The following is a 25,207-nucleotide window of genomic DNA, read 5'->3' as shown; positions in this document are numbered from 1 at the left end:
AAGACCACCATGGTCAACACAGAAACACCAAAAAAAAAAAAAAATAATTTCTCCAAAACATTGCTGGATACCAGAGGCCAGAACTTCAAAATAGCCACAAGTGAACAGTGATTTACACACACCATTTGGTCAGGTTTATTATTTCATCTGGGACTTCCATTTTAAGCTGCTATATCAGAGTAGGGAAATCTTGGGATGTTTATGTGGATAAACCCAATTGTGGCACTTTGTTGGACATCCCCCAAAGGAGGCGGGGCATCCTAATTCCATACGTTATTGGAGAGCGCTGACAGGTCCTTTCAGGTCTTTCTCTGCCCTCCTCACCTGAAACTGTTCCATTACACCACTAACTGGCAGACTCTCCTTACTCCCAAATGACAGTCTATAGCTGCTTTCCTTTTCAGAGTGTACTGCTTGTACAATGGACAGGAGACATACTGTATCTGCAAATTTCCTGCCTGTAGTGGACAACGTTAAATCAAACATTGTGTTTTTAGCACTACTCATATTGAACACTGCATATTGCTTTTACCTGTTACACTGAACTACAGGAATGCATTTATCAGGACATGCACTAACAAGCAATGGATTATAATATATACTGATACTAATATTCTTCAAACTTCATATGCGGTGGACACTGGAATTTAAGTTTATTAAGATAACTTTACTGAAGCATTTCTATTTATAAGACTTTATTTAGCAAAGTCTTAAATAAAGCATGTGAGTAAAATTTAGCAAATGTGATTTTCATTCAATTCAAAGGTCAAATGTGAACCAATATTAACCACACAGAATCCTCATGTACAGCAATGGGAATATTATTCTATCAGGTATTTGGGTGTATTGTAACATCACTGACTGTTGCTAGTTTTTCTGTCTCACTTCTAAGTGCAAATGCAAATAAGCCATTCTCTCTGCCATAAAATAAATTCTCATGCAAAGTAGATCCTGTTTTAATGTTGCACTCTCACATTCCTCTACATTTTAAACGTCAACATTAATCACACCAGACAAAGGCAGAAAAATGCTAATGCTACATTTTTTTTTCCATACAGAGACATTTTAAGCACATCTCAAATGCATTTGCAGCATTTGTGGCAGTAGTAATTTTACATAAGTACAGAATTTTATATAAGTAACACCATTTAAAAATAGAAGTAGGCATTATACACATTCTCTGTAGAAATGCAAGTTAATTTATGGTAGCTTCTTTCATCAGTTTTGCATACGGCATATTCATTTTAATCACTTCAGCTGTAAATCTTATGTGAATTCTGCTTCTGTCACCGACTTCTGTTCTCAACAAGAGTGATTGCAATGCCAGACAGAACCATTCACACTAACACAAGGTGTGATGTCATTATTGCCATTAAAACACCGGACATGTCATTTACTCTAAAGAAGCACATACGCAGAAAATAAATAATTAGAACTAACTATGCAATTGAAAGGCTCTATTTGTGACAACAAAGGTAAAATAAATGTTTGAAAGATTAAACAACTCAATAGCTGTGATTGTTTAAATTATAAAATGCCATGTCTACTGAAAGAACATCAGCAGCATTATCCATAACAGGGCACCCATTACCCGTATGACTGAGTGCTTCTATCTCGCCTGCTGTGTCTTTCATATTAGACATTTATAATTACAGAGGTGTCCTTCTTTGACCCCAGCTGCTGCCAGGTCTGTTTGATTTCATTCCTGACACTAACTCAAGCTGAAAGGATATTGCCATGCCGTCACAATAGACCACAACGATGCCTTTTGGAGGACGTTCGTGTCCAATTCCCGCCCATTCAACCAGTTAAAATTGTTCTAGCCCCAGAGGTGGCACAGCTTTCGTTAAACTAATCAAAGTGGACATCACAGTCTCGTTGGCCTGCTGGATTTCGCCATGGAAAAGTGAACACGCCTGGGTTAATATGGTTTTGAGGAGTGTTTGTCCACATGATGGGGCAGTGATGTTCCTATGCCCATGGAAAGAAATGGCCATTTCAGTCACCAAAGCTTACCTTCAACAATCTTTCCGGTCAGTTCTGCGGCCCCTCCAGGTAAAACTTTTGCAATGTAGGCTCCAATGTCTCCATTGTTCCCAGGAATGTCCTTACCACCGACCACTCTGATACCCAGCCCATTGCCTACAAGAAACATACAAGAGAGAGGCACGATGCATTATAGCATGCACCTGCTCAGCCTACTCAAGCAATACTTAAATTGCAAAAAAATAATGAAAAACAATGTTGTAACTCTGCAATGACATGTATATTTCTATGAGATGAGATTCAGTCTCTATTGGATGTTTTGTAATTGTTTAAAATAATCTGACATGGAAATTAAACATGTAAGGCTTTAATGACCACTCAGTGGAAGGGAATCAAACAGCAGAAGTTGAAATATAAGACTGTGTTTAGAGCCTAAATTAACATGAAATCAGAAGCACAGCACTCTGTCAGACACACATACATATTTTACCTGATACACTATGATCTTTTGGATCCCTCAGCAGTTTGATTCTGGTATGGGGGAAAGGGTAGTGAATTGATTTAATCTGGGGAGAAAATAGAAAAACAATAATAGCAGCACATTAATGCACTATAATTTAGTAGCAATTATATGGTGTCTGATTTATGAGAACACATAAAACACTAATAAAGGCTCAGTTTTCATATAAGTGCAATGGACTTTATTATTAACTGTGAGGAAAGGATTATAAGCAAATATTCTGTTTTACCTTTTTAAAATTCTCTACAATTATTTATCTATGTTTGGTGGTTTCCAATATAAACAAACATATTTACAGTTATAATATTCCTTGCCTAAATGTCATAGCTATTGTTCATCCTGGCAACACATAAAATATGCAAACTGCTAATTTCATTTGGTCTAATACAAATGTTCTGCAACACAGATTTTATTTCTCTTTTATTTTCCCACGGCTTAGCACTCAGCATCTATTGACAAATTTTTCTGGTCCAGTCATAAAAAACAACTGCATACAGCCAGCTGAAAAGGCCCACTGTCCCTTATACCTCTGTTTGAGGAGAAGATGGGATTCTGTATCACCTGTCTGCGGTCCAGCCCGTGTCCATTTTCCAGCCGCCCCTCACGGGGTTTGTCGAACCAGTCGGTCTCCTCCCGTCTCAGATGGTACGCTTCGGAAAATCAGGTGAAAATGAATCGCTCAAGCCAAAGAAATGCAGCATGCAGCATCGCCCAAAAGTGACTGCACATGCACAGTTCTCTGACTAGTCACAGTTCTCTGACGAGTTACGACATGTCATGCAAGGAACTTGCGTCAGACAGACGAATCCACAGAGGCATGATAGAAAACAGATTTAAGACAATACTGGACATGCAAACATACTGTAGTGGAAGGGGAGGAACACAGGTCCATTTAAATCTATGTCGCCTTTGCTACTGTATTCTTTTGCCCCACCCCAAAAGAAAATCTATGATTAACTGAAAGCCAAAATAAATCAAGTCCAGAATGAAGAAAAATGACTTGACCTTCCGGCAAAATAAATTGTGTTGGATTTTTCACTCATCACTTTCCCATAAAAAGTGAATGAAAACCTAAAATCCACCCAATATATGTTTTAAAATAATGTCCTCTGTTAAATAGCCCTATTCTACTGTATAGGCAATCATTGAGATTGTGACTGGATAGCTTTATGAAGGTGCTTCATTAGGCTTCATAATCAAATTTCTGAACAGTAGTTAGATTTTGTGGAACTTTACATTTGTATGTGTTTTTCAGCAATCTGTTTTACAGTTGGGATTCTTTTATTTAAATAACTCTTAACAGTAGTCCAAAATCTGCAGGTTTATTTATACAACTAGTATCATGGAGCATGGTGCAATAACAGAACCATAAGCAAACTTTAATAGCTTTAAATAAGTGGTTACAAAGCACTCCATATTATTTTTAAGTAATTTTTAAAAGTCTGGTGAGACAACCATGCAGATGTTCTGCCAGCATTATGGCTTTATTTTTGTGATGAGTATAATATGCCTGTGGTGATTTGGAAATTGTCACTCTAGTGAAGATAAAAAGGCAGTATAATTGCGTAGCTCTATACAAGCATGCATTTGATTTCTTTGGGCAAGATTACTAAGTGATTTGTCGTTTCCCAAAATTGAAATTCCCACAGACTGTGGTAAGGAGAGGAAGTTGTACTGCTACTGAAAATGATACTCCTTATTAGCCTCCATTAATAAGAGAATGGGATCTGTCAAGCAGAGACAATGGTTTATGTGGACAGGGATGACAACCAGGGGAGAAAACCTGAACAAATGTATAAATATATTTTGCACTCAGACATGTCCTGTTGTGGTAAAACAGGAATGCATTATTTGATCAGTTATACAATGTGGGAGAACCCTGAAAGATTGTTCAGGTGCACATGGTTATGGATACTCATGGGTCGAAAATGTTTCACGGAGATGCAGTTCAAACCATGAGACATATGGCAAGAATATATTTATGCTTTATGGGTTCTGATTTTATAGTAATTCTCACCTTCTGCATCCCAGCTGGAGCCTCCTGCTGTGTGGCAAAGTTATATTTTAGAAACTATGAATATATGAATTTCTACAAAGTGTATACAAAGTCAACATTGTTTTCTTGGACCTACAACGTGAAAATATGTGCCAAGATTTTGTTTTTAACTTGCATGCGACTTGTTTAGAAAGATTTTATAAGCAGTTTATTACACCATTCCTGTGGGTTTAATGCTACTTCAGTCCCTGCTTGAGGTTTATTTATGAACGTAGTCTTTCAAATGATTTGCATTGCACACAGGCACAATGCAAGAAGAAAGATTATTGAGGTTATAGGGACAGTACAATTATACAGCCAGCAATAGAAGAATAGCGTAAAATAAATTTAGAGTACACATAACATATTTCTTAATGCAATAGGAATTACCCTTTACACATTTAACCACAGTGGGGATGCATACCAACATGTATGATGAAGTATTTACTTTCCAACAGATGATGTCTTAGTGAAAGGTAATGGTCCAGTGCATAATATAACTAATACTCTACCGTCTTTCATATGTTCATGAGTGTATCTTGGATCATCTCTGCTCAAAGTCACCAGGGAGTCACTTAATGCTGCAACCAAGGCAAATTAATACTTATTTTCTAGTGTATATGACAGTTGTTTCATGTTTTAATGTTTAAAGCCATTGATCCTTTTCTGAAGACTGAGGGCTAAAGATAACAAATAAACGCACACCTACAGCATGCAGAGAATTACACATTTTTATACTCAGATTAAAAATAGATTAGGAATATCCTAATCTATTGGGCCTTAAGTGACGAAAGAGAGAACATCAGAAAGTTCTCTTTAATCCAACACAAGGATAAATTGGCAATACAAAAAATAACATAAACATGATGTGGAAATGATACATTTGAAATGGGATGATCATACTTTCATCATCTTTAAAGATGATAAAAACAGGAAAAGGAAAAAAGTGAGAAATTAGGATTTGAACAAAACGTTTCTGACAAAAGAGCATAGTGCCACAACATAAACACATCTCATGGTTTCAAACTGAGTACTTCATGTTGATTGTAATTGCATGCATTATTTTATTGTTGTGCTCACTTAAAGTAGGGCTGCAAATACTTTCATGGCAGACCCAGATTCAATAAAACCACCATGCTCATGCAATGTGACTTTTAGTTATAAATTGTAATTTTTTTGTTTCTTACACAACAGGATGAGTTGGTAAGCTCTTGAAGAATGTTGTGTAAGAAAAAAAAATCCTTAAAAGCACTGAGAAAGTGACAAAATAAATGATTTGTAATTCAAAGTTAAGGATAGATGTTGATTTAATCCAGGTCCTTGTTAAGTTTTTTTGCAGTTAAATAGGCTGCAGGTCTGATATCTTTCCCATAACATTCTACTGCTCTCAGTCCCTCTGCATATTGACTTGTTTTGTCACTTCATCACCTTTCTATTATGTTGTCAAATGTGTTTAGACAGTTTAGCCTCAGTGCTTTATTAAAACTAAATGTATTTTCACTCAGATCAACATACATTAACAGCAGCCCTACTTTAGATTCAAAAATACATGATAGAGTCATCAACAGATAGAGTAAATATGACTTTTTTTTTTTCAATCAACAAAGAACATCATGCAAATTTATCAGGAAAAAAGTCACTATGAAAGGTCAATGACATGCAAATGAATGGTTTATTAAAACTGAAATATACACTGACATTACATACAGCAACATGCAATTTCAAGAAATGGTGAAAGTAAAAAATGTGGCAGTTTATGGTTATTAATATTAATATGCATGGCGTTTATGAATATGAAAACTTTACACTGAAAATAAACTAAATATATGGACAATCTAAACACGAATGAACTAACTGAAAAATCAACTGTCTAAATAAATACATCTCTGTTCATCCACAGGAAAGACTAACTTTACAACTGGAAATTGTCATATCGATTCAAGTTTGGTCCAAGACAGTAAAGTCACTATAATGAGTAAGACAACATTTGCATCTTTGAATATCTCTATCAAAAGCTGTTTGTGGAAAAAAAATGCCTACCAGCGCAAAAACAAAGTTATTTGTCTGAATAGCATAGGAGCAACACAAGCATTTATAAATACAAGGTTGCTTGTTCTATGCACCCTGTGTCAGAGCTGACCTGCTTGCATAAAGGCAAATGATTCTTATACCACAGTGAGAATAATGTAATTCAGCCTTCATGACAATATTGTGGATAAATAGAATTGTCAATATGACATTCTTTTAAAAATCCCAAATGATCTGTGGCTGTCTTTCATCTGTGGTGACAGCTCATTTATTATCCTCCAACCATCTTACCACAAGAACACATTCTCGTCCCAACTCATCAAATATTGCAGCTTCGGCAAGGGCTGGATAGACTTGGGACTTCGGTTGACGAGTTTGGTAGCCCATTGACTACTAGGCTACGGAAATAAACTACGTCGCCCAGCATGCATTAGCCTAGGTTTATTTTGATGCTTTTAAAATAATTTTTATTATAGTATTGAAATGACATAATTTCTGGTATATTTCGGTTTACGTGTATGTGATTTTAAGTAATCAAATTTGAATCACAATAGAATTGATTATCTACAAATACGAGCTCCGAATTTGCGCTGAGGCTCAGGCTACTGTCTGTCCATAGCATCAAAATCCGCCAAAGTGGTAATTCAATTCAATGGGCTACCAAACTCGTCAACCAAAGACACCCAAGTCTATTCAACGCGTTGAATAGTGATGAGAAGAGCCCTTGCCCAAACTGCAATATTTGACGAGTTGGAATGAGAAAGTGTTGACCCCAAATAATACATGTAAGGTAATGCTTATATTTATTCATCTTCAGTGGTATATGCACTAAGGGCTTTTGATTAGATAGTCTGTAATTAAGACAGTGTATATGATTTATTTTTGCCTCACTTGCTTAAATATGACGTAGAATATGAGCAATTTTGGTGTTCAGTCTTACTGTCTCACTTCAGAAAAAAAGCAAAATCCTTTTCCATCTGATGAGAACAATTGTTAAGTATGTTTCAAGTTGGGAGAGAGGCACTTCTTGTGTTCTTTTGGTTATTCGTAACTTGTTCTATTTTTACTACAAATCATTTAGCAAGCACAGCATGGTAGTCAATATGTGGCATAATAACAATTTTCAAATAGATTTGAAGAAAAAAACACACACAGACTAAGGCATGCATCAAGTGGACATAAAATCAGTGAATCAGAAAGAAATAGGTTTAATCATAATAAACAGAAGAAAGGAAACAAGACAAAGGAAAAATCAAAGCTTACATAAACAGACATGGACACAACCAGGTACATGCATGAAATGCAAATCCACAGAGCGATGGCGTGATAACAGTCTGAGACCAAATTTACCTTCGCTATCGGACATGGCGCCTTGCAAATCATCCATTATGAAGGCTATGTCCCGGTCATAGCCACGTGTCCTGGACTCCTCTCTCATATGCTGCTGCACTTCAGGGAGGGAGTGGCTTGAGCCAAACTGGTCCCTTGAGTCGGCCGATATAGGTGGGAGGGGCCCAGCGGATGCGCGCGCCATGCCCATAGGCTGACCGACTGGACTCAAGGGACTCTCCTCCTCAGAGTTCTGTGCCACGATTGGGATGCGCCCCCTACTTTGGCTTATGGGCAGGCTTGTTGGCTTGGTTCGCACTGAAGGAGTCGTGAAAGAGGAGTCTAAGGCCTCGCCTTCTGTTTTTAGACGCAGAGAGGAACTGGACAAGTCTCTTTTTAAGGAGAGATCTAGTCCATAAACAGAGGAAGGCCTTGAGGAGGGTCTGGATCTGCTGCCACTGGGGTATGCTGCATCATCCTGAAGAGAGGATCGCAGATTTGGGCCCAGATTGAGGCTCTGCCCTAAATTGAGAGATTGTGCAAGATTAGCTCCAAGGGTAGAACCCAGGTATTTCTGCTGGTCAGTGATGTTCTTCCTCAAACCAAATGTGATTTCATCTTGCAGTAGCCTCGCCCTTGAGGACAGGCCACTGACTGAAGAGGCACTGGATGCCAGGTAGCTGCTATAATCCGGTTCCAGATCTTTACTTTCTTGGATGGGGGAGAATTTGGTGATTTTAGGATCCATCAGGGCTTTTTTATGCTTAGCCTGTTTCTGATAAAGCACTGAAGCAGGAAGCTGCTTAGCGGCTTGTTTCTCCAGTGTCAGCCTGCTGATGCTGTATTTTTCAGTCTTGGGGAAGTGTCTGTAGCTGCTCTCACCAGGGTAGTAGTGCGGCAGGCCGGTCAGAGGGTCCAGGGCTTCAGTGCCCCTTCGGAACTCCTGCTTGATCTGTTGTTTCAGCAGCTTCAGCTCATAGGGCTCCTCCATGGCATCCTCCTCTGGCTTGTTGTAGGAGTGGAGCCTGGAAGACCCCTGCAAAGGCCCAAGGAAGTCTGTCACCTCGGCAGAACGGCGTGCCTCGGCAGCACGTAGGAGCCGGTCAGCCTTGGCAAGGTCCTTGTCTGGAATGGTGAAGCTGGAGGACAGCCCCGCGGAGCTCTTGGTGAGTTCACCAATGTCATCAATTAAGACATAGTTCCTGGGTGTGTGGTGGTCGATGTCGGCATAGAAGGAGTCAGCAGAGATACTGGACATGGGGCTGCTGGCCATGCTGCCCCTCTCCTCCAGGCCCAGTCTCAGGTCTAGGCTGCTGTATTTGCCCGCATGGTGGGGGATGGCGTATGAGGTATCTGTGGAAGAGGAGCCCATCATGAGCGGCTGATTGCGTATGACCTCGTAGTTTGTGGTGATCTTTGGTTCCAGTTCTGAAAGTGTGGTCTGCCTGGCTTTCTGCTGCATCAGGAGGACCTGTGAGGAGTGCTGGTAGCTCTGCTGCTGGGACTGCTGGTGGGAGGACTGGGGATAGGACAGACTAGGCACTGAGGAGTAGATTGATTGGGACTGATATGGAGCCACCTGCTGATGGTATAAGGACGGCTGCTGGTAAAGAGTCTGCTGGGGGTACTGAGTGGTGGCTTGGGTCTGTGGTGCATATGAATACTGGCTGTAAGAACCCCCTGACTGGGCATACTGAGACTCAGGCTGAGTCTGTGGTGGGATAAACTGGTTGAATTCAGACTGTGGTGCCGTTCTAGGCCTCTCCATTCCGTGACCATTCCCCCTCGTCTCTCTAATGTTGCTGACCTCACTGTCGGACATGTAGTCCCGTTCCTCTGCCACGCCCTGCAGGTAGGCCCTCTCTCTCTTTTCCCTCTCCTTCAGCAAGGCGTCTTTCCTCCGGTTGATTCCCATCTCGAGGTACCGCAGCTTAGCATCGATCTCCTTCTCCTCCTCATCAAGCTCAGCCTGCTTCTTTCGAAGCTTAGAGGACTCTCGCTCTACAAGGTCAAGCTCCCGGTCAATGTCCTGCAGGATCTTGGCCCGAGCCATAGTGGTGTTCCTGCAGAGGCGACGACGAGCTGAGCCAGTGCTGTACCCTGTTTGGCTGCCTGCCGACTCCTCCTCTGGTGGCGGATTGGGGAGAGTGCGTTTCACTTTCTTTTGAGTACCTGATGGGGTGCTGCTCTGTGAGCCTTTGCCCTGGGAAAGAAAAAAAAAACAAATATTAAGCAAAAAATCTAATATTCAGCTACAGGTGTTAAATTGTTAAGTGATATTTCTGTTCAATTATGTTCAGAATACAAATCCAAAGAGGACAATTTAGAGGTTACAAATTTCCAGATAAAAATTAAATGCAAACACAATAATGCCTACTAAAACTATACTATAGTAGTTAAGAATTCATTTTATATGGTGCTGTGCATTTTGCATAACTGTATTAATACAGAATACCTATATTACCTTCAAACAAACATACTGTATTCAGATTAAGTCTCTATAGATCCCTAGGAAGTTCATATTTTTGTGCAGGTTTTACTCTGCCATTTTCTACACCTCATATGTTGGAGCAGCTTGCTCCAAGCTCTGATCATTCAGGCAGAAAACTAGTTTCTACATCACTGGAGAGGGTTGGTATCAAAATGCATATCACATAGTGGCATTTGTTTTTCTCAGAGGGCATTTAAAACAAGGATACTAAAATGAGATGATTTTCCCATTACAACAGAAAAAATAGCAGAATAGTAAAATTTCAGTAATATAATTCACAGTGGCATGAACAAAGGTATATTGTATGGTATACAGACAGAGAGGAAGATTTTTAACTAAAGTCATGGACACAGACAGACTTATTTGCATTATGCATCTGTGGCACTAAAACAAATGTGCAAATTTAACACCTGAACACAAATAACTGTAGTCAAGTATCAAATTAATTTCTCCATGAAACAATATTTTGGTGTTATGAATAAGGGCAAGCGTGCAAGTAAAATGAAATAAAATGAATTACATGAATTAAACTAATAATTCAAAACAGAACTATTACACTTTACACAACAAACCAAATAATAATTTTTCATTTTCATTAATTCTGCAGATGAAAAAAGTAGCCCCCACTATAGCAGGAGCTATCTTTTTGTATTATTTATAGGCGAGCTAATATCCAGGATATACAGCCCTACATTGACAGTTAGCAGTGTAAAAAAACACAATCAGGGAAAAGCCTACTGGAAAATAAAGGCATGTTTTTCAGAGACATGAAGCAAATAAAAGCAAATGATATAAAACAAACATGACATCATCAGACCTTCTGCATGGTAAACAGAATTATTATTCTGAAAATATCATTCAGAGTAATTAATTTTAATTGAAAGAGATAAACAAATTGTAGTCAATTTGTGATAATAAGTCGAAGCGAACATGCAAATAGTCAATTATACAAGTTTGTGCTGCTTGAGAAGCTGGGAACACTAGAAAGGAAGCTATGTGGCCTGTTGATGTGTTGTTGTGTCCCTGTGGGCAAAGTAGTCTCCTGGAAACCACTCTAGGACCCAGAGATCCTCCATACATACCAAATATGTACACATAGTTGTCGTAACGTCTGCACAATGTAATCAATTCCATAAAAATGACAGAGTATTTGACATAGTATTTCAGATCGTTTGTTCACTGGCCCTACATCTCCGTGATGACACTGTTTGAATGTTCAGTATTTATAATGTTTGCTTGCTTGCTCCACGATGCATCGAACAGCGTCCTCACGGGTGTAGAGCCAGTGATCACATTCTGTGAACAATACTTTGTACGGATGAATTTGATTACATCGCACAGATCTTGCGACAACTTATGTGTGCTTACTGCGTACAGAAAAGCCTTGTGTCATTATACAGATTTTTATCTGCCATATAAAGCCAGGTATACAGTCAAACAAATATTATTTATGCCTGATGGATTTTCTTTTGTTCCAGATACTCATATGCTATTTTATGTTTCCTAATTCAATTCTGTTTCAAGTAACGCTTGCAGCAGGAAATAAATTCGAACTGGTGTTTTGTTTTTAGGGATGTGAGTGAAGACTGTGAATCATTTCTGGGTGTTGTGATTGTACGGCGAAAGTTACAGCTTCACAAGAACATCTCTGCACACTTTCAGTCTGTCAAACCAGATGGGAGGTGGGCGTGATATTAAAATTAGACACACCAGACAGAACAAGCTTCATTCAAACCAGAAAATGTACAGAAATCAACTGGTGGGATTACTTTTTATGCAAACTTTGCATTTAAGTAAAAGTATAAACTGGAACCAATATGTTTGTAGTGTTTTCCAAATGTAATATGCTAATTGCTTCATTTAATTTTCAAAATTATATTTTTCTGCTCATAAGCACATCCAGTTCTACCACTATTTCTGTTGATTTAGTAATAAATAAAAATAAACTTACTGAGTGTCCATCTGAATATTGGAAATTGGATCCTGTCCTCTCCTCTGATGTAGGACTCTGTGGCTTGGGATCAGACAATGATCGCTGCATGGCTTTCAGTGTCCGTGGACTTGTGGGAGGAGGTTTGGATGGTTCTGCAGTTAGCATTTTCTGTGGTATTGTGTCACCAACAGATTTCTCATATGAAGCAAATTCTAATGATTTGCTTGGGGACAAGGGTGAGATGGGAGAATACAGCACTTTAGGGGACTTTGGAGGGGAAGGGGCTACTTGGAGGGTGGAGTCTGCCTTAAGGTGGGTACTGTATCCTATCTCTAAGGGAGTGGGTCGCCTCTTATCCTTCTGAGGAGATGTTTTACCAGAGCCTACCTCTGTCTGGCAACTTGTGCTACCTCCTCTATATGTTTTCTCTGGTGAAGAGATTTGTTTAACAATCTCCAACGTGGTGTCAACCTGAGCTCTAACTGATGGCCTTTTGATAGTTCCAGAATGATCTGTCTGTACTGAAATTTCAGCCACGGTCTGGATGGCAATGCTGGAGACCTTGGAGCCCTGCTTGCTAGTACGAGACTTGCGCCTGCTTCTGGTGGGGATGTCCCACTCATCCTGGTCCTCATCATCTGTCTGTACACTGGAGTCTACACTCCTCTTGTTCTTCTTTCTCCTGCCTGTGCAAACCTTGTCAACCCCTTCCTCATCATCAGTCTGAACACTGCTTTCCACTATTTTCCTGTTGGATGCATCAGTGCCATGCTCATCATATTGGCCAGGTATCCTGTCAGAGTGGAGTGCAAGTTCCTGCCCTTCTGACTCTTTGAGCAGAATTTCAGACTCTGGCAGGTTAGGAATATATTGGGCAACACCCTCGGTGGGCACAGTGTACCAGGTTGCATTTTGTTGAAGCTCAAGGCCAGCAACTGTGGATGGAACCCCACTCTGATCCTGCTCTGGCCAGTACTGGCTACCTTCTCCCCCTGCATAATGTGCATCTATCAGGGTCTGCTCAGAAGTGGTTGGTGCATCATAGGGAAACATCTGTCTCATTTTCTGCTCTTCCAGCTGCTGCTGCAGTTGTTGTTGGAGCTGCTGAATCTGCTCTAGCTGGAGCTGCTGCTGGGCGTAGGTCTCCTGCTGCATCATCAGGTGGGCCTGGCGCTCCTCCTCCTGCTGAAAGAGGAGCTGCTGCTTCATGGTCTGTAGCTCTTCCAGCTCCTTCTGAACTATGAGTTGCTCCTGCTCACGGAACCTTTGGATCTCCTGCCGTTCCCACTCCAGCTCTTCAGCCAGACGCAGCTGCTTCATCTTCTCCAGCTCCAGGAACTCACGTTCCATCTGATACTGCTGTGTGCTCTCATCCGAGCCTGGGACCATCGGTGAGGCCAGGGCCTCCAGAGACGCTGCAATTGCCTCCAGTGATGCGTCTGTGTATGAGCCAAGTGCGCTCGTTGCTGTTGGAACAGCCTCGGTAAAAGCTTTAGACAGTCCCTCTTTTGAAAAGGCTATTTCCTGGCTGACTGCTGCTCGCTGCTCTGCAGCTGTGGTTGTTAGGAAACTGTAAGACCTTGGGAGGGGCTGATCGTGTAGACTTGAGAGAGATGGCATGGTGTCACTGGTGTGCATTCCAGACAAGGCATTGTATGTCGTGCTAAATATTGATCCTGGCTGGGTGGTGATGGCATACGTGGCGGGAACAGGTGCTGCCACTGATGAATACACAACCCCGTTCGAGGACCTTAACACACTGTTGGTACCGAAGTGTGTCCCCACCGCAGAGGTTATTCTGGCTTGGGAATATTGAGGAACAGTCATAGAAGGATATGCTCCAGTGCCCTTGCTTGAGTAGTCCATAATTTCACCTGTAATAATAGGTTCACATATAGCTCAGTCCTCAAAAACAATGCATTTTTAAAGTTGAAGATGGAAAGTCATGCACATCCAGAGGAGAGTACGTAATACAGAGAGCATGCAAAAACCTCCAATTCTGAATATAACCATGCAAATCAAAATCACTATTGAGTAATATGCATGCAATGAAAAAAAAATGAGGGGGAAAAAAATCATATTTTTGTCCAAAATACAAAAGGAGACAAAAATGCAAAAAAGCAAAAACTGAACAAAATACGAAAATAAAGCAGCGCTATCAACCAGGAATAAGTGGAGGCAATTCAAAATGAAATTTCAATGAAAGATCTGTTGCACCGCAATCATACTGACCTGTGGATATTTTCGCAGATGTCAAGTCTACTGCACCCTCTGTTGCTCCATTTTGATAACCATAACTATTTTTGCTTTTGTAGAAGAACAACCCAGCCTCTGCTAAGTTAGTATCAGACATAGATGACTTCATTCCACCAAAACCTCTCATGCTGTATGGTCCAGAGCGATTGTACTGATAATGATCATCTCTATATCCAAACCGGTCCTCAGGTAGTGCAGTTGCAGGTTGCTGTGTTGTACAGCTCCCAGCAAAAGGAAGCTTGTACACAACATCACAGCAAACAGCCCGTTTCCCTGCTGTAAGATCCACAGGTTTGCCGTCATCTTCCATGACAGTAGTGACCACCGCTGTATTAGACCCATTAACAGCAACCATAGTTTGAATGGGCTTGGTTGTGGTCAGGTCTACAGCGCTTGCAAGCCCAACCTCAATGTGTGCAGGGAGAGTGGTGATGTGATCTGTTATGGAGGCTGGAGCAATAGTCACAGGAGACCTTGATGTTTCTGCACTGGGAATGGTTCCAAAGGATAGATTAATGGGGGCCTCTGTATTAAAATTAGTTGTAGGTTGTGAATCTATGGGTCGATATACTATCTGGGCAACTGGTTCAAATGGTTTAGATGTTGTAAGCTGTAGAGGCATTGACGTGGTATTGCCTAGATTGAGTGGTCTGTTGCCTGCACCATTGTTGCAGGATATTGTGGCTGTGCAGGTAACAATGGTTATGTTATCAGTCACAAATGGCATAGATGACACTGGTGTTACTTCTGTGCTTAGGTTAACAATTACTGACTGCACAGTACTGGTCTGACGCCCACTGGTATCAGCTGAAACAGACTGACCTCTTGAATCTGTTGCTGACAAATCCAACCCTTTATCTGTCATTTCAGCATCCTGTTTCAATGTACGAAGATCAACAACATCCCCAGAGTAGTACATCTTCCCATTCTCTTTTGGCTTTGGTTGTGCTTTTGGAGATTCTTGGGCAACTGTAACAACTTGACTGGCTGTTCCTGGAGTAGACACCAGAGGCGTTACAGGTATCCTTTCTCGAACAACGGAAACTGTTGTCCTTTGGACTTCTGTAGTCACAACCTGGGCTACAAGGTTAGGCAAAGGTACAACAGGCTGCGTTGAGGTTGACATTGAAGAGTACATCTGACTCATGCTTGAAACTACCTTCTCAGTTCCCTGTATTTCTACTGATTTTGTATAGTGTGTATATGCAACTGGTACTGTTGTTTGTGCTATATGTGTCATTGGAGATACCAAAGCTGGACTTGTGGGAGCCTGAGTTATAATGCCTTCGACAGGAGTGCCAGGCTCAGATGGTAATGTGATGACCACATATGTCTCATGTAAAGAGTTTCCATACCTTGGGGACAATGGTGACTTAGGTGTGGTTGCACTTTGTTTGTACTCAACTGGGGCGCTCAGATTCAGGGTCATAGCAGTTGTGCTAGGTGGGGCTGCAGGTCTTGATTGTGTCATTGCTACTACTTGACCTGCTGGCTGGGCCACTGCAGGTTTTGGAGCAACAGGAGGTTTCACACTTTCGCCTGGTTTGTGACTGAATGTTAAACCTGCCGGGATGGACGCAGGCTTTGGTGGCACGGGTGGGGGTACATGGGGTTTGTAAGTAGGGGCCACTGAGCTCTTCAATGTTGCACTTGGGCCTGCAGTTGTTATTGTTGCGTGTACCACTGTCACAGCTGTTGAAGCTAACCCCAATGCCACAGCTGGCATGATTAGTGGGGTACTAATAGGAGGCTTTTTAGGGTAAACAGCTGGCTTAGGCAGTATAGGGGGAAGTAGTGGAGGAGGTGGAGGGGGAGGAGGGGGTGGCACAGTATCACATATATCTGCCTTTTCCTGAGATGACCCTCTGAGCAGGATTGCAGGTTTTGGGGGTATTGGGGGAGCAGACATAAGTGTCTGAGTGGTAGACACAGTGGCAGAAACAGCAGTTGACACTATGCTTGAAACAGCTGGAGCATAATGAGGTACAGTAGGTATAGCTGAAACACTTGCAACAGTAGTTTTAAGGCTAATAACTCCAGTTACAGGGCAGATATTTGTCACTGACATATCACTTGCCATGCCAGGTTCTTGTGCAGACTGCATGACAAGAGGCAAAACTGGGGAAATAGTTGTAGCTGACACATTAGGAATAGGTCCTGAAGCAAACCTTTCATCAACTGAAGACCTTGGTTTACTAAGATCCTCTACCATTGATTCTACACCCAAAACTGCAGGCTGTGCAGTCTGAGAGGGGAAGGATGTCAAGTCCAAGGGGGTGGTCACTGATGTAGAAGCACAAGCTGCAGTCACTGCATGTGGTGTTTCTGTCATCACCGGAGCCTTTGTGAATGATAGTGGCAATGGTGGTGGAGGTGGAGGTGGAGGGGGTGGTGGGGCTTGACATATGGCAATTTCAGTTGGGACTGGAATTGGAACTGCTGCTGCCGCTGGTGCTGAGGCTGGAACTGGAGTTGGAGCCGCAACTGGAGCTGGTATTGGAACTACTGCTGGAGCTGTAAATGGTGCTGGAGCAGAAGCTGGAGCCACAGCTGGAGCTGTAACCTGAACTGGAGTCGAAACTGAAGGAGATACAGGAGCTGGAGCACTTGCCACAGATGTTTGCTCATCTTTCATCACAGTCTGTTCAGCTTGTGGGAGGTCTGACAGTTTCACCTTTTCCTGTCTTTGAGCTATGCTGTCTTCCTCTTCAATGTCTTCTTCTCCAGAGGAACATTGGGTTATTTTTAAGTCTGGTATGGGATAGAGTGCCTTTTTGGAGGAGGCAGCTGAAGAAACAGTCGTGTCAGGCGTTTGGCCCCTAACAGGAGCTTCAGACATTACACCTTCCCCATGAGTGTCTTCTGTACCTCTTTCAGAGGGGATTAAAACCACATCGTGTAATTCAGGTACTGCCTGGGTTGGGCTTGTTCCAGGTGTGAGAATGACTCTTTGTCGCTTCATAAGTTCCTCATAAGCAGCCTCGGCATCCAGTAGTGGTTTTCCATCCTTACCTGGGGGAGCTGTGTCGCTTGTGGTAATATTCACATAGGTTGGCTTACTAGTGATGACTGGTAAGTCAATCTCTTGCTGTGGCTGAGACGTTTTCTTAACTGGTTGTGTTTGCTGAAGTCCCTGTTCTTTAAGAATAATTTCTTTCTTCCTCTGCATATCTTCGTACACCTCGTCTGGTGATCTCAGTTTCTTCACAGGTTCTTGCACTGAAATTTTGCTTGATTCTTGTTTTTGGGCCACATAGTTTCCAGTGACCTTGTTCTCAACTAATGACTCATAAATGTAGTCTTCGATCAGCATGCCACCGTAGAGAGGCTCTTTCTCAACTTGCCCTTCTGTTTCCTTCTTACCTTGAAGAGTTTTTACATTCTGCATCATCTCCTCATAGGCCTCATCTGCACTTTTTAATGATTTGTCCATGGTGTCTTTGGTAATTTCAGTATTCTGTTCTTCAGTTGGAGAGTAGAGTGAAACGGATGTTGGCAGCTGGTACACTTTCTGAACAGCGATGATCTTGTCTGGGTGGATTTCAAATCCCTCAGGTTCAGACTCGATACTTGGGGAATACTCAGAGCAGGATGATTTGTGGAGCTCCTCCATCTCTGCTGCTTGCCGCAACTCCTCTGTTGGGGAAGCATCCTCAATGGGGGAAAGATTACTTGGTGGTGTTTTAGGATGCTCTCTTCTCCTCTGTGCCCGAAGTTCCTCTTTGTCTTTTTTGGACTTTTTGCCAGAGCTCTTTTTCACTTGCTGTTGATCAACCTCCCTCTGCTTTTCCTGCTCCCTGAGAAGTTCCTCCTCCTCTCGCATCTCATCCTCTTCAGAGGAGTCCTCAATAGTCGGAAGCACCTGACCGTGCTGTCTGTGCCTGGCCTTACGGTGCTGCTTGCCCTCTCCACTCGTCCTTTTGTGGCTCGGGCTGCTGTCACTGTCCTCATCAAATGAGGACACTGAGGTGGGGGATGTTCCAGGGGTGAAGCTGGATGCATGCAGACTGGATGACTCACCTCTAGATCTGTCTTCAGGAGAATCAGTGAGGCTTTCCATTTCTAGCTCCCCTTCCTCTGTACCTTGTCGTACCGGGGCTCCTGCATTATATGGGGAGGCAGTAGTGTTGTTGAGCTCGATTGTTTTGAAACGTCGGAGTCCCCCTCCGCTCTCAGTGGAAGGATCTTCCCCTTCCTGGCTCTTTATTTCCCTCTTCTTAGAGTCAGGACTATCCTCACACTGTTGCTCATCACTATCTTGCCATGAATGGCGCCTCCCTGGCTCAGGCTCATGGCTGACACTGCTCTTTTTGAGCAATCGCTTGCTTTTCCCAGATGTGCTTTTGCATTTCCCTTTCTTATCGTCTTGCTCCCGTTTCTGCTCCTCTTCCTTGATCTGTTTCCGTACGTAATCATCCTCATCCTCCGATGCATCCTCATCTGCACTCATCTCTATGATCTGTTTCCTGATGAAGTCCTCTTCATCTCCAGAGCCCGGGCTGTCCTGTTTATATTCCTCACTGCTGGTTGACGCAGCGCTGATTTTCCTTCTCCTCTGCAGGAGAGGTGAGGGCTCACTCTCGCTGCTGTCCTCCACTGAGTCATAGCGCTGCCTGCCCTCTGGCAGCACATGTAGCTTCTTGCGCTCCTTCTTTGGGGCTGCATCAGTGGGAACATCTTTCACAACAGATTTGTCCTCCTGTCTGACATCTTCATGCTTTCCCTCTTCCAAGCTGAATGATCCTCCTGATATCGGCAGTGTCTTTGGCCTGTGTTGGTCTTGCTTCTGGTCATGAATGTTGCATGGATCCTCTTTCTTGACTGTGCTTGTTTGAGCCTCTAATATAGAAAGCACTGTGCTTTCTAACTTGGCCAAGTCAGAGGGACTTGTAGGACTGGTTTCTGGTGCAGCTCCATCCTTTTTGACAGGTTCTTTCAATAGTTCCGTTTTGTCACTTGGAATGATGGAGGGAGTCTCAGTAACTGAACCTGTGATGACCTCTGATGATCCTGAAGTTCCAGATTTATTGTCGGCTTTCTCCTGTGAAAGAGAGTAATTAACAATGCATTAGGATATATTCAGGCAGCAATTAAAGCTAGTTATCTACACAAATCAATATGTTCCATTCCATTGCTCCCATTTAACCTTGAGATGGAAGATGTTTTCCATTATAAATGACTATAGCTATGCCAAATGCATGCTTTTAGAATGTTGGGCAGAATATATAATTAGTATGAATTCCAGGTCAGTAGAACATCCAACATACGCAATACAGTAGAACTTCTGAGGTAAGAACCTCAGAATTATTGGGAATGATTCTGGGAATAGCAAATAAAATAACAAAATAACGCCTCAAACAAAGCTCTGAAACAGTTGCACTTTCCACTGATAAACTACTGGCCAGTGCCTTTCCTTGCCTATTTTGATTACATATCACTGAGGCACTACTGTACATAAAAATACTATCTATCCCTGTGTTTTGGACGTATTTTAACTTTTGGCTAAAGTATTGTCTAGTCTGCAGTTGTTGAAGTCCAAATTAATTTTCTGTTCTTGTATTCACCTCAATAAGAACATTCAATGATTGTGTCTTATCAATCCTCTGTGGTGTTTGTCATGTATTGCTTTATTTTCCAAGACTATAGAAAACATAGCTTGGGGCTGATTAGTAACTGTAGGATTTGAGTCAGCATACTCTATTGTATGGGTTTTCTTTTTATTTTTACAAATCCAACATCATGGATGCCGTATTTGGAGCTGTGACACGACCACAGAGCTAACCTTAGTTTCTTCTGCAGGCTCCATTTTGGCCTTCTCGATTACTGTTTCAGCTTTCTTTGCCTCTTCTATTATTTCAACAGTCCGAGCCATGTCCGCAGGTTCCTGGAGTGGCGTCTGATCATCTGTGGCCGACCTTGTTGGTTGCTTAGCAGGAGAGGAAGTGGTAGGCTTAGGAGCAATGGCAGGACTGGCAGGGGCAGCGGGCTCAGCCTTCACTGTGTTTTGTTCAATGGGTGCAGGTTTTGGTGGGCTGGGTTCTGAGATGACCGGCTCAGCTGATTGCACTACTGATTGCTTCACAGGAGAGGCCTGAATCTTTGTGGGTGCAGGCTGCTTTGTTGGTGCAGGCATTGGTGGAGGCATGTCCCCCAGCTGACCAGCCAGGGCCCTCTGTGTCTGGCAGTTCAAACAAAGCCACTCTTTCTGCAAAACAGGAAGAGGCACAAAAGGTGTTAAAAGTTGAATATGTTTCAACTGAACAAGCTTGTACTTGTTTCTCAATACAAGCTGAAAAACCAACAAAATAAGGAAAATTGGTTTGAGAAAAAACACAACGTTGTATATGACAAATCAGTGCGAATGATTAATGCCTGATTGTAATCACACACAATCAAGCATCTGAAGCATAGTCCTGCACAATCAAGCATTTCAAGCATGTACTTCTTGGAGATGTTTTTCCCCACTCTTATTTATAAACACACATTTTCCTCTCAGTTCACTGCGAGTTGGCCATGAAAACTGAAAAACAAATTATGTAGGTACAACCTGTGCCACACAAAGAGAGAATTATATATTTGAGGCACAGAAATGTTTAATGGGGCATTTTCTCAAAAAGTCAATTACTCCAGCAGTTCAGATCACAGCATAATATTTGTGCATATTTTTCACATCTTAGATTTTTGTGGCCTTTATGTTACTTAATTGACTTGTAAATTACCCTTCATTTGGTCAGTCCATGCCCAAATAACAACCTAGCTTATTAGATACCATAGAAGTGCAAGGCATTAAGCGTGTTGAAGTTGACCAATGCGACAATCCATGCACCGGAATCAAAAGACACTGCTCAGAGACTGAAATGCTGAATGGGGATATGCTGTATAAGTTGTTGATAAAGTCAGAAACATTTCACATTCCATTAATTCATATATGGAATTATATATTAGATATTGTTAAATCACAAATTTACGGGCTTGACACAACCTGATTTTCTTCAGCCTTTTCAATAAAGTACATTTTTAGGCCTAGCACCACATATTTTTCATTACAGGAAGCACAAATATTTTTCACTGTATGTTGTATCCAGCAGTAAGGCCTGGAGATTTGACATGCTATTGACAACATTATTTATTCTTTTGTAGCTGAAGCTTATGGAACACTCAAGAGAATTAACTGTGGAGCTGGTGAACTATACAGGGCACCAGTAAACTTTAACAAAACCCATTGGCATGCACATTTCTCTAGAGCTGTGCATACACAAAGACGTTTTTAATTCTTCCTGTTGGCTGAAGAATTATGCTAATTAGCAGAACCAGGTGATTGGGCCAAAATACTGGAGAGGACTTTTACTTTCTGAACCTGGATTTCCCACATCTGTTTCCAGTATTAAATAAATAAATAATCTCTTGTATAATGTATTTGAAAACCCCTCAAGTGAAAGACATGCTTTAGCTTGGGAGAACACAATAATGGCACTAGACATTACAGATTAATAGCAAGTCTTGCTGACTTTCATTAATATGGGCGACCTGCATTACCTCCATGTCCCTGCTTTCTCTGAGCATGCGAATGATGGTGATACAAAGAATAATAGCGTAATGATGATATCCTCTCTCAGCTAATTATACTGTACTTCCAAATAATTGAGTTCAATTATGGTCATCTTACATCTCTAGCAAAATAATTGTTCTTTGCTTAATTATGTTTCATGATACCATTTTCCAGATTAGTAGATGTCAGACTTGTATTGAGGTTGAGTTACTTCACAGGTCATATTTATCTTGCACATATTTTCTATTACAATGATGCATTGCACAGAATACATTAACAAGTGAAAAACCTTTAATGGTGTGCAAAATCATGATTTATAAACACACACAAACACACACACAAACAAAATTATACGCATACCCACTGCAGTTTGGTGCCATCTGAACTATGCATTGCAATATGCTAGTCAAAAAAGCCCCACAGAATGTCATGATATAGGAAAAATAATGCAATCATGTTCAAATATGCCATATTTTAATTATAAAATGTGCAGTGATAGTATAGGTTACACTCTAACAGATAAATGTGGTCCTTATTGATTTAACACTGATCATTGTGCTTTACATGTACCTACATGATTGAATTACTGGTGCTACTTCAATTAACAGAAGCATTATTCTGGACAACTCACTGACGACATTGTATGACTCAGATTTAAGGACCTGACGTGTTTGGGAACACGTGAGTGTTTGTGTGCATGTATGATCTGTATTCTACAAAATGCAGTGATCTGTAAAAGGCAGAGTGATTAGACCACGGGTCAGGATTCAGTTATTGAGAGCTTCAGGGTCTGCTGGGTTTTGGTGTGTTTCGGCACCAGTGATTCATTTAAGACATTCATTGGCTAAAGAATCCATCTTATTCTCAGTCTTATTGACTGCTGATTGAAAGGTAACCACAAATACCTGCAAACCTGCAGCCCTTCAGGACCCCTGGCTCAGCCCTTTCAATTCAAGGCCACAGTGCATGCTCTATTAGCCTCTGCAGAGCCGGTGACAACCAGCCATAATGGACAAAGTGCACAGGGAGCTCTGAATTATGGGCGACATTTCATAGCCATGTGGTGCATTGAGAAAGTGTTGTTTTAATGTCTCTCTGTCCTTTTCATTAGTGGGCCTTGCATAGGGACCAACAAATCAAATGGTGATTAAGTAACCACTGCCTTATCTTTGAGCGGTTTTATTACCCCATAAGTGATAGTTTTTCCCCTCACTAGGAGGGAAACTTAGTTCACTATCATGCCTTGGATGGGAGGGAGACCATAGAATGGAAATGTCTGGAATAGAGGTAAACAAAAGAAACCACAAATAGTCTGGGGCCTCTTTTTATTTCAAAATTGATGCCATTGTCATTAAATTTGACAGCATGTACTTTATACAAGAAATACTGTTGATGTTAACAACCAGTAACTCGTGTGGTTATAGAAAAGAAAAATAAAGCATTATACTTTCTTAATTTTGCTTTTCAGAAAAAAGGACAATGTAGTGAAGATTTCAATGAGCAAGAGCACTTGCTGACAAGTATGTAATCCTGAAAACAATGAACAGCAAAAACAAGTGAATGTATTAGCAAGTTATTCTGCCTGATTATAAACAATCACTTTGAGAGACAAATAGATATTTTTCAGCTTTGATCACAGTTAATTAACTTTACTTTCTGCATTGATGACAGTTAGGGCCTATATTATTTATATGCACAGGCCAAATGAAAACTACAGTAGAAGATGTGGGTTAGTGTCTCTCGGTAAATATGTGAAATGTTTAATTTGCATTATTTTTCTTGGGGAAAACATCCACAATTTATCCAGAGTGCTGTCATAAAACTTTAAAAAAATTTTAACAGACATACTCAGGATGGCAGCTTTTGCAGTGAATGCGCTGATGAAAATAATTAAATGCAGTAATAATAATAATACAACTGCATAAAAATACTAAACACACAGGTACAATCAATTCTGTGTTTGCATCAAATGTTCATTGTTTGTCTGATCTTTCAACATTTTCTTGAAAAATAATTCTTATTGATTTCAACTGAAGTGGGTGCTAAATAGATTTTAAGAATTCACACAAAGACATTCGGCTATATTTAGCATGCAACTGGCAAAAAGAGATACAGGAATAGAAGCAGTATCATTCCCTGCAGAGATTCCTTTCATTATGTTCCAGCTCACCAACATAAAACGGTGTATTGATTTTGACCCTGAACTTGATTCTTACGAGTGGGTATTTCTTTCTCCTTCACTAAATAATTTAGAGTAATCTGCTTTCAAAGTGGGTCAACGATGAATTTTGAAACCAAATTTGTTTACAATGAATCAAAATGTTGGACCTAATGCACCAACTCATATTAACTGAATCATTCAACAGTCTCCAAATGAAGCTGAGTGTACATGTCACAAAGGGGTAAAATGTGAACTTTTGAATGTAATGTGTATTGCCTAATAGAGATTAACAGGCTTTGTCAGCATAGCAATATAAATGACTTGGGATTCATAATGGACAATTATATCTACAAAACAACCTCATCGGTGCAACTCTGATAGAGAACAACTAGGCAGTGATGCAAGGGAGATATCACTGGGCCCTCTGTAAAACTTAATGTAGGTCTCTCTGTGACTGTTCAGAAAAAAGCCCTTCCACCCATGGGGAGGCCTTGTCTCAATGTTTGTGAAGATAAAGTACCAAAGCTTTCACAGCACAGGCTAAATATAGTCTCTTCCCTCCATTGACAACTCTTCTCTTCTATACTTAAAAAGAAAAAAAAAACCTGAATCGTGATTTAGCAGTGGAAGACATATTTTTCTGTTACTAGCAACAAAAGCCGTACCAGGTTAAAGGACTGGGCTAAATATTATGTGATTACAAGTGCGTACCTAAATCAAATCAAAGACTTATGCATGGATAATTGTGTCTCTTACTGCAATGTGTATTATACTGATGCTTTCAACTAACATTTTTTAGAAGTTAGTTGCTCCATTTGAAACTAATTGAATCAAGTGATCCATTAAACCACATCAGATTACTTCCAGTGACTTCTACCAACATCATCTCACTGAAAATACATTGTAATAGTGCCTTGTC

General features: G+C 41.1%; 1 protein-coding gene across 14 annotated transcripts in view; it reads right to left on the bottom strand.

The window, feature by feature from the left end:
* Nucleotides 1-25,207, bottom strand: part of pcloa (piccolo presynaptic cytomatrix protein a) — a 77,667-nt gene that overhangs the window by 31,446 nt on the left and 21,014 nt on the right. For 11 of the 14 annotated variants that reach the window (XM_035425475.1, XM_035425476.1, XM_035425482.1 and 8 more), the window contains exons 4-12: nucleotides 20,361-20,783; nucleotides 14,555-19,619; nucleotides 12,341-14,196; nucleotides 7,920-10,101; nucleotides 5,054-5,122; nucleotides 4,524-4,550; nucleotides 3,068-3,156; nucleotides 2,477-2,552; nucleotides 2,017-2,142 (exon numbers count right to left, since the gene is read on the bottom strand). In XM_035425475.1, coding sequence (XP_035281366.1) covers nucleotides 2,017-2,142; nucleotides 2,477-2,552; nucleotides 3,068-3,156; nucleotides 4,524-4,550; nucleotides 5,054-5,122; nucleotides 7,920-10,101; nucleotides 12,341-14,196; nucleotides 14,555-19,619; nucleotides 20,361-20,783 — 9,913 coding nt within the window. The remainder of the gene's footprint in view (nucleotides 1-2,016; nucleotides 2,143-2,476; nucleotides 2,553-3,067; nucleotides 3,157-4,523; nucleotides 4,551-5,053; nucleotides 5,123-7,919; nucleotides 10,102-12,340; nucleotides 14,197-14,554; nucleotides 19,620-20,360; nucleotides 20,784-25,207) is intronic. The other 3 variants (XM_035425479.1, XM_035425477.1, XM_035425481.1) reach the window with 3 other exon arrangements.

This window comes from Anguilla anguilla, chromosome 7 (assembly GCF_013347855.1).
Source record: "Anguilla anguilla isolate fAngAng1 chromosome 7, fAngAng1.pri, whole genome shotgun sequence".
Classification (NCBI taxonomy): domain Eukaryota; kingdom Metazoa; phylum Chordata; class Actinopteri; order Anguilliformes; family Anguillidae; genus Anguilla; species Anguilla anguilla.
This window is presented reverse-complemented; position numbering and strand designations above follow the sequence as displayed.